The sequence below is a fragment of the Olea europaea genome, chromosome 7 (genome assembly GCF_002742605.1).
Source record: "Olea europaea var. sylvestris chromosome 7, O_europaea_v1, whole genome shotgun sequence".
Lineage (NCBI taxonomy): Eukaryota > Viridiplantae > Streptophyta > Magnoliopsida > Lamiales > Oleaceae > Olea > Olea europaea.
Genome location: NC_036243.1, coordinates 10,957,853 through 10,971,903, shown reverse-complemented (window position 1 = coordinate 10,971,903; position 14,051 = coordinate 10,957,853). Strand labels below are relative to the sequence as shown.

At 29.3% G+C, this 14,051-nt stretch overlaps 1 protein-coding gene across 1 annotated transcript; it reads left to right on the top strand.

The window, feature by feature from the left end:
- The first annotated feature begins 5,068 nt into the window (after nt 1–5,068).
- LOC111396976 (exocyst complex component EXO70E2-like) lies at nt 5,069–8,087 on the top strand. Its single transcript, XM_023023626.1, has one exon. The coding sequence runs from the start codon at nt 5,867–5,869 to the stop codon at nt 7,838–7,840; it is 1,974 nt and encodes a 657-aa protein (XP_022879394.1). The 5' UTR covers nt 5,069–5,866; the 3' UTR covers nt 7,841–8,087.
- The last annotated feature ends 5,964 nt before the right edge of the window (nt 8,088–14,051 follow it).

Genomic DNA, 14,051 nt, shown 5'->3' with positions numbered 1-14,051 from the left:
TTCTGTGACAAGCAATAAGGGAAGCCAATTGAAATCTTGAATTCTGCAATTGAAGGTAACTTGTGAATGGTTTTACATTTCTCACAAGTTCACCAATTTCCACAAATTACTAACAATTTTATTAAAATCTTTATCTTGTGAAATGCAGGATGCCATTGAGAAGCTCTTGATCTAAATATGATGCACATAAGGGCTTACTTTAGTATACTAAACTAAGAACCCGACTACTAGTCATTGTATATAAATGGCATACTGAATCACCAAAAAAGAACCCATGAAAGCAACTAAAACTCCATATGGCTAAGCTGCAGATTGATGTTTATTAATAGCATACTTCAATTGTAGCAAAGATAAAATGTCAAAAAAAATCTTTGTTCTTTTTCTCCTTTATTTGGATATGAGACAGCAAGATATGCTGGTCAAAAGGCATTTTGAATGTAGGATCTGGGAGACTATAGCTTGCCCATATCATCACATTTAAAATATTTGATTGAAGTAGTTCCAACAATTTGAGATGATTACAAACACTAGAAACATGTACATTGTTGGGAAACTAGAAAATGTAACGAGTATGGCCACAGGATGTTAACTAACCTAAATAATCAAAACCCAAATCACAAATTCACAGATTATCAATAATAGCAAATCAAACCCCAAATCACAAATTCACAAATTACAATATTAAATCTGTAAATCACCAATTAATATATACATAAATCACAAATCAATCCATAAATGTACTAAAACTCAGAAAAAAGAGAGAAGAAATGGCTCACAAGTCACATGAGCCGACAACACTCAGGCGGAAGTCACGGATAGATGGACGATAACGATTAGGGTTGAAGAAAGCGAAGGGGATTTGGGGAAAAAGCGAGATAAGAGGGAGGAAAAAGAGTAGGTACTAGGGAAGAAGAAGTTATATGGAAACGTTGAATGAAACGAGGGAAAGTAAAAGGGGGGAAATATGGACGGCATTTACGGCGTGCATATGTGTGCCGAAATAAGTGAAATTTATTTCTTCTAACACGGCATGCCCCCAACAAGCACGTCGTAAAATCTCACATTTACGGCGTGCGATTAATGTACGCCATAAATGGTTTTAGTAGTTGATTTTCCACAGCTTACATGATTAGCACGCCGTAAATAGAGTTTTTTTACGGCATGTAGTTAATGCACGCCGTAAATGTACGCCTTAAAATGCTCCTTTTGTTGTAGTGTAAAACCTTCTTAAAAAATATGACTCAATCATAATATGCTTCTTCTTTAAATTAATATTTATTTGGGTTTCATCTCTAAATTTTCTTAATAATATTATAAGAAGTTCTAGCGTAATTTTACCATCATGCAATAAAATATTATTCAATTTCACTAAAGCATCTCCAAAAGACTTTCTGTTTATAAAGAGCATCTTAAGCATAATAGAGAGTGATTTTTTTGATACACTCCAAAAAGCTTTCTATTTTGATTCTTTATTTTATTTTTTTCAATGAACATTTAATAATTTCTCTACATATTTTATTTAAATATAATTTTTTATATATATTAGTGACCAATCAATTCAAATGTAATTTGAAAAATTTTAATTGTAGAGTATTAAAATTTGTAATGTATTAAATGCAATCATTGTACATTAAGAATAGAGAGTGAGTTTAGATATTTAAATTTGGAGAGTCAAAACACACTCTCTAATTTAAAAAGTTAAATTAGAGAGTTTCTTCGAACTCATTTTTAAGCATTAACTCTCTAAAATAGAGAGTATTTTGTATTTAAAGAGTCTTTTGGAGATGTTCTTGTTGCTTAAAGATCTTCTTTCATGAAACGGGTTTTATAGTAGATATGTAGTGCATTGAACAATGTACAATCCATTTTTAAAGAAAAGCTAGCTTGAATAAAAGATAGAGAAAAATATTAAATGTATTTTGAGAGTAGTAAAATTAAGTTTTAAATATAAAGAGCTTGTTCAAGTACTTTAAAATTTTAACTCTCTAAATATATAGATGCTCTTCAAGCGAGAGAATATACTCTTTAAAAATAGAGAATCTTTTCGAGATACTCTTAATTCGTAAAACAAGAAACTAAATATAACGTTAAACAAAATAAAAAGTTCCTTGATAATTTAAGAAGTTCTTAATTAAGCAATAAATTAATAATTATAAATTAATATCAACTTATCAATTATTTAATATTCACCAAATTAATAGATTACATTTGGTTCCAAGAATATTAATGTTATAATAATGCTATGTTGGAGTATTAAATTTAAGTATTAAATATAAAGAATTTGTTGGCTTATTTCAAAATTTTAACTCTCTAAATTTATAAATGCTCTTCAAGTGATAGAATATACTCTTTAAAAATACAAAGTCTTTTCGAGATACTCTTAGTTCATGAAACGATAAACTAAATATAAAGTTAAAGAAAATAAAGAGTTCCTTGATAATTTAATAAATTATTAATTAATTGATAAATTAATAACTATAAATTTATATTAACTTATCGATTATTTAATATTCACCAAATTAATAGACTACATTTGATTCCAAGACTATTGATGTTAAAATAATGTTATGTAGTGTTACTAGGGTTACAATCCCAATTTAGGTGGCACTACATGATTGGTTAAATGAAAGGTAAAAATTAAACGAGTCATTTAATTATATTTATCAATTAGGGTGTGTTTGATTACATTTATTTTTCATGAAAAATATCAGTTTTTCACCTAAATTTCCACTTAGAGTGTTTGATTGCTATTTTTTTTCATGGAAAACATTTTCCAACTTTGGAAAACATGCCTAATTTTCCTTGTTTTTAAGGAAAATATTTTCTTTGGGTAAAGGTGGTTTTTATTTTCCACAAAAGAAGGAAAACATATTCTTTTCTAGGTGATATTTTCCATGTCAATCAAACACACTCTTAATGTTATATTAGCGCCAACTAAATTGTAGTTGCAATCCAAGTAGGGCTAAAGAGCATTATAGAGGTTTAATTGTATGTACAAAATGTGAGTGATCCCCATATTACGTGACATTAAATGATAATATTACTAAAGTAAATCTCATATTCAAATATTTAATTGATATTATAATTTCGCTCTCCATTTGATCACATCATATATCATATGAGGATGATTTTAATTTGTATGTATAGCATTATTCTTTATAAAACTTTGCTAATAGTGATAGGATAGGGACACATAATTACCCAAATGCTAACTTTTCGTGCAATTCAAACACTCCCTTGGAAAAATCAACGGTGTCAACGTTAGAAAAGAAAATCCCCCTCTCATATAATCCCTCCGTCCCAATTAGATAGATTGAGTTTTCATTTTCTATTGTCTCAAATATATAGGTATATTTTCTAATTTAAAATATTTTATTTTGTTTCTTTACCAAATATACCATTGTTCAATTTCCCCCACTTAATGTGCCAACTTCTTGAAATCATCCAAATACACACATTTTTCACTTCTTGGAAACATAGAACAACTCTCATTTCTTCTTCTTCAAATTAAATCATTCAAATTTTTTACTAATTCTAACAATAATTTACTATAAACATACTGAAGATTAAATAGGGATAAACTAGGAAAAATATTGACAAAAATTAATCTTTCAATGACATTAAAGAAGATTTTTTAATCCACGTGAAAAACGAAATAAGCCTATATAATTGAAATGGAGGGAGTAAAATCATTCAAATTTTTTACTAATTCTAACAATAATTTACTATAAACACATTGAAAATTAAATAGGGGTAAACTAGGAAAAATCTTGACAAAAATTATTCTTTCAATGACATTAAAAAAGATTTTTTAATATACGTGAAAAACGAAATAAGCCTATATAATTGAAACGGAGGGAGTAAATAGTTCCTGGCATGGTTAGCTTTAATACTCTTTATGGCATTTTAAAATTCTTCTAGGCATATACTTAGGAGGAAAAGTGTAAAATATTTCTACATTAATGAACAATGATTTAAGCTAACGAGACAGGATTAAAATCATAATTTTAATAGATTTTGACAAAAAGGTGATGAAGTGTATCATTGAATTGTTGTGGATAAATATTTGGTTAAAATTAATTATTGTCTTCAATTGACATTCAAATCTAGATTTCAATCTTTACCAAATGTGGATTAACCAAAAGAAGTTTTTATTCAAAGTATAGCAATATAGAGAGCAAATAGATGTAAAGATGCTCAAGAGGGAAATTTAAGAAAATGGGGTATGAAATGAGCAAATAAAAATAACATTACATAATTTACGTTCCACACACACATTACTATGAAAAGTATTCCCTCGCAATACTTTAAAAAAGTGACAGTAAATATTTGACAATTAAAGTTAATAATAAGTTACTTATTTGAATCTTATAATGATACTTTAAAAAATTAACATTTTTATTTAATAAATATTTTTGAAAATAAAAATTCAGTTAAAAGTAATTTTTACCCTCTTAAGCTTAGCATAATAAGTTACTTATGATATTTTAAAAAAATTAACATTTTTACTTAATAAATATGTTTGAAAATAAAAATTCACTTAAAAGTAATTTTTACCCTTTTTAAGCTTAGCTAAACATGCTCTGAAGAATGAGATTTTAAAAGGGTATTGTACAATCTCAATATTAATGATTTTATTTTCATTTTATTTTGTACTTCCTCGTTTCATTTATGTAGAGTTGTTTCTTTTTTTCACACGAATTAAGAAATCTTATTTAATGTTATAGGAAAAATATTTTTTGTCAGAAACTTTCTAATTCTACCCTTATTTATGTTTGTACAATTTTAAGATTAAATGGAAAAAAATGATTATAACTAAAAAATTAAATAGGAGTATATTAGTAAATAAACAAAACAAAATATTTTTAATAAAGAAATATGACTATATAATTAGGATAAGCAAAAAAAAAAAAAATATCAACCGAGTGGAAGAAATATAAATTAGCATCTGCATCCCCGGTGTAAAACTTCTATAAATATTTGTTTACAGCTGATCTTGTCTAGTTTATTGAGGCCGAGAAATAAATGCATAAAGTACTCGTGCTCCATGATCAGGTTGTAATTAAAATAATATTAAAAATCTCATAGCTGGATGTTGTGGACTAATCGCTTGGGAGAAATTTGCTATTTTGTACATCAGAGATTCATGTAGCGTAACTGTTAAATTATGATAACAGTAATTTCTGACTTATAAACTTGCCAATATTTCAGAATATATTTCTCTTGCACAGTTGAATTGACTGTTCTTTTCAAGAATTTTCCTCGAGGATCGAGGGGTTAAGAAAGTAACCTCAACAACTCCAAGGAATTATAATACATGAAGCCAACAACGTTTTAGGAGTTTGCTTCAGAGTTCAGAATCAAATCAAGAATATCAAAATGAAAAAAGTCTTGGAGATAGGCCATTTTGCTCAGGTTTTTATTTAGCATAAAAGCTTCAACGAGTACTTTTTTTTTTCTTTCCAGATTTGCTTCAATAGGGTTCATCGTAATTCCCTCGTTCTCTTCCAACAGCTGTTTGAGATACACATTACTGTGTATTTCTGCCTTTTTCTACTCAAGTTTCATAAATTTCGTTCTGGGTATATTAAGATATGAATTTTTTTTCCCCGTTGATTTTTGCAACAAGTTGAAAATAAACATTGAAATATATGTATGTGGTTCTTTCTTTTGAAGATCTTTATGTTTGTGGCACATATTGAATTTGGTTTGCTCTTCTAGTTCTTATAAAATTGGTTGGGGATTATTTAGGGTTTCTTTAGTTTTAGCTTAAATTTTGTTTGATTGAGCAAAAGGGGTGTGAAATTTAGTCTAGTATTTGTATTTGGATTTGTGAGATTTCTTGATTTTGGGAAGGTTGGATGATATGGTAGACTATAAACCTACCATCTCAGAGATGGAAACAGAAGAAGAAATGATTGCTGCTGCGAAGCAAATTGTGAAGGCTCTTGAAATGAACAAGAATTTGACAGATGATGCTAAGAAAATTTTGGCGAATCTAGGCATGCAGTTGTGTGATATAACTAGAGAGAATGAACACAAAGATGAGAGTGTTCAAGGAAAGGAGGGACTTAATGAGATTGAGAGGCAGCTTAATTTGATACAGGATAAGGTTTTGCATTGGGAGAGGGATCAGTCGATTATATGGGCGTGTGGCCAGAAAGAAACTTATGAGTATTTGAAGGCTGTGGATGAAGCTCGAAAGTTGACTGAGAGTTTGGAGAGTTTGAGCCTAAATAATGATAGTGAAGACGCGACACTTCTACATAGGGCTCATGATGTTCTACAGATGGCGATGGCAAGGCTAGAAGAGGAGTTTAGGCACTTGCTTGTTCAGAATAGGCTGCCTTTTGAACCGGAGCATATGTCTTTTCGTTCGAGTGAAGATGATATTATGGAGGCAGGGTCCGTAATCTCGTCCGGGGATGATTCACTTGAAGATGTAGTTCAAAGAGATAGTATAAGCCGAGGTTCAGGGGAATACATCATCGAATTGGTACATCCAGATGTGATTCCGGATCTAAAAAGTATTGCCAATTTGATGTTTGACTCAAATTATGGTCGGGAATGTTCTCAGGCATTTATTAGTATCCAAAAAGAAGCTTTAGATGATTGCATTTACATCCTTGAAGTGGAGAAATTGAGCATTGAGGATGTGCTTAAGATGGAATGGAAAACATTGAACTCCAAAATCAGGAGATGGATTGGGGCTATGAAGATTTTTGTGCGGGTATACCTTGCAAGTGAGAAATTGCTGAGTGAAAAGATTTTCGGAGATCTTGAATCAGTTGGTTCAGTTTGTTTTGTTGAGTCATCAAAAACTGCAATTCTGCAACTTCTGAATTTCGGTGAAGCCATAGCCATTGGCCCCCATAAACCGGAAAAGTTGATTCGAATTCTTGACATGTATGAGGTGCTTGCTGTTCTTATTCCCGATATCGATACTTTATACTCAGATGACACAGGATCTTGTGTTAGAATTGAATACCTAGACATCTTAAGGAGATTGGGAGATTGTGCAAAAGCAACTTTTCTCGAATTTGAGAATGCTGTCGCCTCTAATGTATCGACTAACCCTTTCCCAGGTGGTGGTGTCCATCATCTCACTAAGTATGTCATGAATTACATCAAGACTCTTGCTGACTATCAGGAGACCCTTGACGTGATCTTCAAGGACCATGAGAGAGAGGATCCCTTTTCAGTTTCCCTCGACATGAGTCCAATCAGTGATGAGGAGAATATTGAAGGAAGCTCCTTGGTTTCTCCAATGGCTCAACACATCCAATCGCTCACTGCGATTCTTGAATGCAACCTTGAAGGCAAATCTAAACTATACAGAGATGATTCCCTACAGCACGTTTTCTTGATGAACAATATACATTACATGGCTGAAAGGGTGAAAGGTTCCAAACTCAGAACATTACTAGGCGATGGGTGGATTCGGAAGCACAATTGGAAATTTCAACAACATGAAATGAATTATGAGAGAGCTACTTGGAGCTCGATACTGTCTTTACTCAAGGATGAAGGGATTCAAAATCCAGGTTCAAATTCTATTTCAAGGACAATTCTCAAGGAAAGGCTGCAGAGCTTTTATCTTGCATTTGAGGAGGTTTACAAGAACCAGACGGGATGGTCAATCCCGGATAGCCAGCTTCGAGACGATCTTCATATTTCAACATCACTCAAGGTAATCCAGGCTTATCGGACTTTTGTTGGAAGACACATCAATCATATTAGCGAAAGGCACATTAAATACACGGCTGATGATTTAGAAGACCATCTCTTAGATCTTTTTGAGGGATCCCAAAAATCATTGCATGGTGGTCATAAGAAGTGATATTGAAAACAGTGTTGTGTTAGATTAAGGGATACTCTACCAACATGGTATTGAGATTTTTATTTTTATTTTTTAATTTTTTTAATTTTTTTCTGTTTTAAACAATCTGCCTGCTTTTTGGAATCTGTATTATAAGTGGTCGAAAGAACGCCATATTTTTTTAAACTTGTATTCATGTGTTTTGCTAATAGGAATTTGAAATTTTGAGCGTCTCACGACGTTACAAAATTGTTCCTCTGTTTGTTAATTTTCGTTGACACTTTATCACCATATATTAATTAAAATGGTCATCTTCTCTGGCATTGGTTTGCAGCTCCTTGTGATGTTTAATGAATGCTAGTTATGGAAAGTCTGCCTAGTTATATGAAGAGTAATGTTATTCGTAGTCGCTCACTGCGAAAGTCGCCGTATATGGCATACACATGGCAGGTGATTATTTGATGCATTAATGTGATAGTTTTTTTATTCATTAATGCATCAAATAACCACCTGCCATGTGTATGCCACGTAGGGCGACTGCCGCATTGAGCGACTGCAAATAGTATTATTCTTATATGAATGGTTTCCTTGTAATTGAATCCATCTTGAGCTGTTACAACTGGAAAATCTGCACAAGAACCGGAGAAACCTTGAAAATTTAAAAATAACTGGTTTTTCTTAAAATAAGACTGGCTGAGAATCATTCTTTTGGAAGTTACAAGGCACAAGCAATTGTAGCTTAATATGTTGAACTTTGTGGAGCACAATTATATAGTTCACTCATCCTTGACCATGTAATTTTAGTAGTTACTGGGCATTGCCTTACCTACAATATGTTAAGGTTCCTAATCTTACGACAGATGGAAGAGACGTGATGTAATTTGTGGGGACAGATGGATGGATTTTTTAACGTTGAAGGTGAATTACTATAAATTTTTGAGTTGCTTTGCGTTTTTCAAAATTAGTAATTACATATTGTTCCATGACATTGCCTGTTGTGGTTCTTTAGAGTTCTCCAATTAGAATGGCAAGAACATGATGGACATGGACTGTGACATGCCTTTAACTAGCCAACTTGTAATTGCTAATCATATTATGTTCAGATGGGATTTTCCAGCATTAATTCTTGTCGGTCCATTATAATCTGTTTAAGAACAGTTTATAACTGGCATTGATAAAGATTGTTATGTTAGATACGATCTTCATCACTAAAATTATGGCTGAGAGAAGCTTTTCAAGGCAAGATTTTATAAAAAGAAAGCTTGGGGAATGTCCATTTTCTTCTAGCTTGGGGAACCTATATTTTGTTGCTCTTATTTTTAATTTCTATCATTTGGCATTCTATTTAGTGGCAAATCTAGCACTGAAGTCCAACTAGGGCAAAGTTTGACCGTTATCCATTAATCGTCGACAATCAACGATCGTAAGAGTCAGGTCGTTTATTAAAATTTGATTAAATAATATTAAAAATTATTTAATATATATATAAATGCACTAAAACGTAAAAATTATATACATATGAAAATATAATTCAGTAAAACCCAAAATGCTAAAAAAAATATACGATACAACCTTTGCAACACTAACATCATTTATAGCTTTCATCTTATTTTAGTAAAGAATCAAAATACAATTTTTTCATGCTTTTTCCAAAACTAGTGTGGCAACGTGCGTTGCACATTAGTTGGTTTAGTTAGGTGCACGTTAATTGGTTTAGTTGGAACTGAACGTGAAGTATAAGTGTGTAGTAGTTGCTGAATAAATACATAGAACAAATGTGTTGGTGCAGTGATGAAGTGGAATAATTTGAATAAACACATATGCTTATATTTTAACTCCTATAGTATGAGAAGAAAATGAAGAAAAAGTTGACTTTTGTCATTTGGATCATTTGCCAAATTCCTAGCCTGTACTTAAAAGTAATAGCTTTTCCTTCACTCCTCTTCTAAATTCAATAGCACCCAATTACTCGGTCCTTCTACGAAAGAATTCAACATACCCACAACAACGACAAAATAGAAACAATCAAAATAATAAATAAAAATTGGAGATAATAAATGGGGTCAATGTTAAAGAAAAATACTTATTAAATCAACTGGATTGTAAGTCAACTTGTAACTATTTATTTAGCTAGCTTAAAAAGTAAAAACATATTGATGAGTAATAAAATTGGCAAAAGGATTACTCAGTAATATTTATACTAAAGAAACTATTTGAGAGCATAAATTTCGAACTTGGGAACTTTCCAATAGCTCAGGAAATTTTGAACTCAATAAACTATTTGAGAGGCCAATAGCTCAGTTTTCAATCTTTTCACCTCTTACAAAGAATTTGAGTTTGGTGTAAAAAGACATTTTATTCACTTCGCTTTTCCCTTTGACATAATTAATTAACTTTGAAAATCATGTTGACAAAAAATAATTTAAAAGTAAGACTTATAGAACAACAAATTACGCTATATTTCAAAGTCAGTAATGTAAAAATTGAAATAGATATTCTTGTGATAGAATAGGAACAAAGAGTCAATCTCAGTTGTTAAGAATTCTAGAAAATAATTATTTGTTTTGCAAAACTAAAATCGTGAATTGATAAATATAATAATCATTCAAGCTGCTATAATTCCCTACACAAAAGCTAATAAAATTAAATATTGGATAATTCTACATGTACTAATTCATAAGGATGTTCATAATGTACATGTGAAATTCCATGAGTGGAGGATCGAAAAAAATTATTTTTCAAATCTCCAATAATGTTATGCCACTTGTACATTATAATAAAATGTTTTTATTTAAATAAGTAACTAAAATAAAGTAATTAAATATTAATTACTAATAATTGACATAACCAATTAAGATGATTAATTACTGAAATATCTAAATAAGAAGGTAAATTAAATATTATTTTTTATTTAATTAAGTGATTAAATAAATAACTAAACAAAGTAATTAAATATTAAATAAAGAATATACATAATTAATTAAGATAATTAATTAATGAAATATTTAAATAAGAATTAAAATAAATATTAATTCTTTTATTTAAATAAGTGATTAAATAAATAATTAAATAAAGTAATTAAATTTTAAATACATAATATATACAACCAATTAAGATAATTAATTAATGAAATATCCAAATAAGAAATTAAATTAAATATTAATTTTTTATTTAATTTATTTAATTAAGTGATTAAATAAATAATTAAACAATAAATCAATAATATACATAGCTAATTAAGACAATTAATAAAAAAAATATTTAAATAAGAAATTAAAATAAATATTAATTTTTATTTAAATTTGTGATTAAATAAAGTAATTAAATATTAAATGAACAATATACATAACCAATACTATTTTTTACTTTCATAAAATAATTAGAAAATGTACTAGTTCTTATTTCCAGTAAGCCGAAACCCTATCAATCTTTTACATCTAAACATTATTCTCGAAATAATTGTTACTCATCGTGATCTCAATATTACACACAAAATTTGTTCACAGGATCGTAATCAGATAGAGACATGAGTCTGGTAGGAGTTCACATGCTGGATGGAGTACAGTTTTTTAATTTGCTCATAGGATCGTAATCAAACATGATCATAATTACTTTATTTAATTATTTATTTTAAAGACTTACTGAAATCAAAAATTAATATTTAATTTAATTTCTTCTTTAAATATTTCATTGATTATTTTGTTTATTTAATTAATTAATTATTTAGTCACAGTTGTATTCAAAGGTTGATCAACATCGACTGGCTTTCAAAGCCAAAATAATAAGGAATCAATAATTTGGGCGAAAAATTGCATGTCTTTCAACGGATAGAAGGACCATATGAATGATCGACGGAGTATGACTATATGTTCCTCATTGAGTCCTTCCAATACTGATACAACATAACTTTTCCCAAAATGAGCTCTTATGATATTGTCTAAGTAGTACTCCATTCTGCAAAATAATACACATTAAAAACATTTATAAGAAATTATCAACATTTATTATATTTTAAAATTTAACAAATCAAATTACATGCATTAGTACGTAAGAAATAAAATCGTTTCCTCGCACATTAAAAAGAGTAAATAAAAATTAAATAATACATAAATTGAATTAAATTAATGAAAAAAAATTAAATTCAAGAAAAAAAATACATACATGATTGAGCAAAAAAATTAAAAGAAGAAAAAAATGAAAAATAAATTATGGGAAACGAATTAGATTAGAATTTTTTTTTTAAATTATAAGATTCAAATTTTGTTCTCTAAAAAAATAAAAAAAAAATTTCCTGGCCGGCCCCCCGGACCTGAATGGTCCGGGTCTGGACCATGGTCCGTTATGGATTACACGAGTTCAGATCCGGATTGCTAGGAAGAATTTTTCGATTTCATTTTTATTTATTTTTGTGAATATTTTAAGAAGAAATTAAGTTAAATATTAATTTTTTATTGAAGTTTTGTGAATATTTTAAGAAGTAATTAAATTAAATATTAATTTTTTTTATTGAAGTAAGTGTTTTAAAAAAATAATTAAATAAAGTAGTTAAATATTAAGAAATGAAAGTGTTTGATTTTTTAATTTGTAACTTAAGGGTATATTTGTCTTTTAAAACAAAATTATGCCATTGTAATTTTATAAACAATTTAAGGTTATTTTTGTCTTTTAACCTAGAAAAGGCTATTGTGAAGATTGACAAAAATTTTGGATTAAAGTGGTGAAGTGGTCATTTGACCTAGCCATTCTTAAAAGTACCCCCATCGCTTTGTGCATAGCTTGCCTTCCTCAAATTTCTGTCGAAAAACAATGTAATACATTCACATATAAATGGGAGATTTTTTTATTTGGCCTGTCACTATTCTTTTTTATGGAAATGTCTATATTATTCTTAATGAAATGATTCTTTCTATATTGCAACATATGTCATAATCTTTTAAACATTTTATCTTCTGTTTACTCTATTTTGGATATTTGAATATAAAATCATTTTATGATCTAATAGATAAGAAAAATCCGCAACATATATATCATATTTTCTTAATAAAATACCATATTTTTCAAATGGTAAATTTGTATTTTTTAATTGAGATATAATATTCTTTATTTCTTCTAACATTCTTTCTAATAAATTATCTAATCCTAAAACTGTATATCCTGGCACTTATCAAAATAATCATCATGCAATTGTCCCTGCGATTCTTTTAAGATCTTAAAAAGATTCATTCTAATTTTAGCAAAAGTTTAATAGTTTTACCTTAGGTTTGATCTAGACTTGTATTTTTAGAACCGAGTGACCTTCGAACTCTGAATTTGAAAACTTTTTCCTTCAACGGCCTCCTGCCTTCACGAAATTGTTACTATTTCAGCTATTTGCTCTCATTGTATCAATTTCTAAAGAATAAAATTCTAGATTTCTGTTAAAGAAAACTCTATTTTTGTTAAAATAAGAAGGAAACTTTCTATTAGATCTTTCAAGAATTTATGGGAAAAAGATTTAGAAACTCATATTGATATCAAAATATTGGAATTTTATTTCTATTAGGATTGATACAAGACTTATATTTGGTACAAAGAGATTTCTAGAAAAACTGATTTTTTAAACCGAGAAAAGGTTATTGCTTACAACTCAAGAATTCAAGATAGGATGATCTTCTTCTATAGTAATATCTCTATTTATACAAGTTTTGGAGACTCTATTACATCATTGAATACATCAGCAAGGCACACTTGCCTTTCTATTTTCTTTCTTCGGCCTACATCTTCATATGCTGGTTCAACTTTTCTATCCAAAGAGTATCTTTTTCTATTATTGCTCTTTATCTTCAATGTCTTCACATGTAGTATTATTGTCCTTCATACACATTTGTCAAAAGGTGCTTTGTCTTCTTCTTTTATTTCTTCACATGCAGTTGGGGCATTCCCTTAACCGATAGAATTCTTTTATAGTGGTAGGACATCCTAAAAATTGATGTATATCAAATCTTGTAATATAGTCTTTTAAAATTTCTGATTTTGCATATCCTCCATTGGATACCAACATCCAATTTTCATATTGGCACAGGCACGAGAATTTTTTTATCAAACAAATTTTTGACAATGTTGTAAATGTTTTTAATTCCAAGTGTTCTTCTATGTCTGATCCATGATTTTGTTACTGTTGGGACTTTTCTATTATTTTTTATAACATCAATGTGGAAATTGGCTGCAACATATCCAATTGAGAATATGTGTT

Bases quoted from the DNA above. Each gene is read 5' to 3' on its own strand.
- LOC111396976 (XM_023023626.1), top strand. From the start codon at position 5,867: ATGGTAGACTATAAACCTACCATCTCAGAGATGGAAACAGAAGAAGAA.